General features: G+C 43.1%; 1 protein-coding gene across 1 annotated transcript in view; it reads right to left on the reverse strand.

Annotated features, from left to right (window-relative positions):
• The window catches only part of LOC138978567 (uncharacterized), a 77052-nt gene that overhangs the window by 2866 nt on the left and 70371 nt on the right, over nucleotides 1-3815 (reverse strand). The window contains exon 2 of the mRNA XM_070351311.1: nucleotides 1-2370. This exon is cut by the window's left edge and continues 2866 nt beyond it. Within this exon, the coding sequence (XP_070207412.1) occupies nucleotides 1084-2370 (1287 nt within the window). The 3' untranslated portion in view covers nucleotides 1-1083. The remainder of the gene's footprint in view (nucleotides 2371-3815) is intronic.

Genomic DNA, 3815 nt, shown 5'->3' on the forward strand with positions numbered 1-3815 from the left:
GTGTTTACACCGACATTATATTTTTTTTTATAAACGTTGCATTAGGTTTTCATTTTGATTCTAGTTTAGACCTCAACAAAAGAAACATTTTGTTTCTGTCATAGCAAATCAAATTACAGTTGAGCGCAGAACACATAGGGTTTGGGATGGTGGGCGGACAGGGGAGAGGGTGGGGTGGCTAAAAGACAGGAGGGAGGGTAGCGCAAAGGAAAGCGAAGACATAAAAACAAACAAACAAACAAACAAACGTTAAACACAAACAACAAACAAAACAAAAGAAAGAGGATAACTATAGTCACACCAACAACAAACAACAAACCCAACTTTTTGCTTAATGTAAAATGAATAATAATAAAAAATAAAATAAAAATATACATGTTTATCAACACAAAATGATATTTTTCAGGCTTAAGGTTTGTGAGATAATTAATCAAAACATTGTGTTGCCCGACATCAGTCGCTCACGTCTGTGTGCGAACTGAGCGTTTCTCTCGATTTAACGTATGTATACAGTGGGCAAGCATAACAGCAAGCAGTTATCTTGTGCGACCATCATGTACTTATCTAACGTAACTGACCTCCGTCCTCTCGGCTCCTCCACTGTCTATTTATAGCCGTGCACGAAAGGACCGTTTACAGAAAACACATCTTCTCATTCCAAATATTAGCGGTTCTGTTAAGGGAAAAATCGTGCCTCTTGCTCCTCTTTGACGTTTTTATAAAAAAAATAATGAAATAAAACCATTGTTTAAGTTATAAAATCAGCGGTATGTTTGAGAGAAACAGAATGTCTTTTTATGTTTATTTCTCTTGAAAGTTTCTACTATGTCTTGGCAAAACAAGTTTGTAAAGGTCTTGTTTTATGTAAATATATTCACAATACACACTTTTAGAGAGCTTAAATATTCAGTCTTCTGTCAAGCTCCTTACATATTCTCTTGTTCCCATCCCTTCCATTTCTGTTCCTCATGGTCCGAGCCAAAGTTGTGGAATGCCCGTACTGTTTTTTTAAGTCACTCTATCTAAACAACACTACCGGGTTTTTGTTTATAAACAATTACTCTTTTATGGGTGTCTTTGACACTATTCCTCTTTTGCCTCCTCCTCCTCTTTCTCCTCCTCCTCTGTGGACCTCTTTTTCAAACCGCTCATCGCCCCGTGAGAGATAGGGTCAAAGGATTTCTTCACGAAGCCGGAGAGGCCGCTGCCGGAACCGATGCTGTCGAAGGGTCGCTTGTGGAAGGCGTTGAGCCGGGCGAGTCCCATGGACCTGTAGGGCCTCTTGGCGAAGGACGAGAAGCCTCCGTGGTGGATGGAGTCGAACGGTCGCTTAGCAACCTCCTCCATGGCATCCTCGTCGTCTTTCTTGACGAATCCCGACAAGCCGCTGTTCCCAGAAATGGAGTCGAAGGGACGCTTGGCGAAAGAACTAAGTCCGCTGTTTCCGGAGATTGAATCGAAAGGACGTTTTGCAAATGAGCTTAGACCGCTGTTTCCAGAAATTGAGTCGAAGGGGCGCTTGGCGAAAGAGCTCAAGCCACTGTTTCCTGAAATGGAGTCAAAGGGGCGCTTGGCGAAAGAACTAAGTCCGCTGTTTCCGGAGATTGAATCGAAAGGACGTTTTGCAAATGAGCTCAGACCGCTGTTCCCGGAGATAGAGTCGAAGGGGCGCTTGGCGAACGAACTAAGTCCGCTGTTTCCGGAGATTGAATCGAATGGACGTTTTGCGAAAGAGCTGAGGCCGCTGTTTCCAATGGAGTCAAATGGACGTTTTGCAAAGGAACTAAGTCCGCTGTTTCCAGAGATAGAATCAAAGGGGCGTTTGGCGAAAGAGCTCAGTCCGCTGTTTCCAGAGATTGAGTCAAAGGGTCGTTTCGCAAACGAGCTAAGTCCGCTGTTGCCAGAGATGGAATCGAAAGGGCGTTTTGCGAAGGAGCTTAGTCCGCTGTTACCGATAGAGTCAAAGGGACGTTTTGCAAATGAGCTTAGACCACTGTTCCCGGAGATGGAATCAAAAGGGCGTTTTGCGAACGAACTCAGGCCACTATTGCCAGAGATTGAGTCGAAGGGACGTTTTGCAAAGGAGCTAAGCCCGCTGTTTCCAGATATAGAGTCAAACGGACGCTTGACAAAGGAGGCAAAGGAGCTTTTGCCACCGATAGAGTCAAAGGGACGTTTGGCGAAAGAACTCAGTCCACTGTTGCCCGATATTGAGTCAAAAGGTCGTTTGGCGAAAGAAGCAAGTCCGCTGTTCCCGGAGATGGAATCGAAGGGCCGTTTGGCGAACCTGCTGAGATCCCCCCCATGGTTGATGGAATCAAATGACCGCTTGACTGCCTGAGGGTCCTGCTTGGTGCCACCTTCACCCACCTGAAATCAGATAACAAGGTATTGATTAGCTTTGTCAATTGAAGATTGAACAAAGGTCAAACGTCGCATCTCCTTCTCAGCAACTGGGAAGACCAAACATTACACAATGGAACATGACAATGTTTGCATGCAAGGTCGTATTTTCGGGAACTTACTTTGGCTACTTTTCACTGATAACTCGAATCCGGAAGATCTGTCTGAAGGATTCACGGTGGATTTTTTTCTCTTGCGTTGACTTAAAGCTTAATGGAAAAACATGAAACCTGGCTACGTCCATGACGACTTGATACAGTTTGAGTGTGGATATTCCCCAATGTGTTCTAAACACGTGGTCAGCAATGGTAACTCCAGACGCAATGATACACTGGGGAAGAAGTTCTTTTTGAATACAAGATATCACGGATCTGCCTTAGAGAGAGAGAGAGATACAGAGAGAGACAGAGACAGAGAGAGTGAGAGAGAGAGAGAGGCAGAGAGAGAGAGACAGAGAGAGAGACAGAGATATTGAATTGAACTTTATTTAACAAGGATTAAGATTTAAGGCTACGCCTTTTCTTACAATCTGTCCTTGTAATAGAGAGAGAGAGAGAGAGAGAGAGAGAGAGAGAGAGAGAGAGAGAGAGAGAGAGAGAGAGAGAGAGAGAGAGAGAGAGAGAGACAGAGACAGAGACAGAGACAGAGAGACAGAGAGAGACAGAGACAGAGAGAGAGAGAGAAAGAGAGAGAGAGAGAGAGAGAGAGAGAGAGAGAGAGAGAGAGAGAGAGAAGGGGATGGGGTAAATAATAGAGAGAAGAGAGAGAGAAAAGAGCGACAAAACAAAACAAGACAGACTATTTAACAACGAGGGTAATAGATAGCAAGCACACATGTATTGTTGTCAAACAATATCAGTATTGCCAAACTATTAAGGAAACGTGTTTGCTCCATTAACTGCAACTGTGATCTGGAAAAATACGGGATGCCCAGAGGAACGACCAACTGAAATGTTACAAAATCTGTTACCTCCTCTATACTGATTATGTTTCACTGTCGATCCTTCTCTAACCCCGTACATTTATTTCAAGCAAAATAATTAGAGTTTCTGACATGCAGGCTCCAACAGACACGTACGAGCGATAACATGCAGTGTTAAGAACAAAAATATGATGAAACATCAACATGCAGAAGGAAATAGGAAAGCCAGAAAAAAACAGCGAAATAAAGGGTCACACAAACAACCAAGTAACCAAGCAAGCAAACAAAACGAACAAAGAAAACAGACAACAACCAGAAAGATAGGCTAGGATGTTTCTAAACAAAGGAGTAAAATCAGAAATATAGCGGGAAAAATGCAGATACAGATAACAACTGTGCAGTCAGTCAAGCTTTGACATGTAACTCCAACCAAAATAATATAGAATCAAACGGAAAAGGAAAACAAAACAAAAATAAAATGCACACACAC

Source organism: Littorina saxatilis, linkage group LG10, assembly GCF_037325665.1.
Source record: "Littorina saxatilis isolate snail1 linkage group LG10, US_GU_Lsax_2.0, whole genome shotgun sequence".
Lineage (NCBI taxonomy): Eukaryota > Metazoa > Mollusca > Gastropoda > Littorinimorpha > Littorinidae > Littorina > Littorina saxatilis.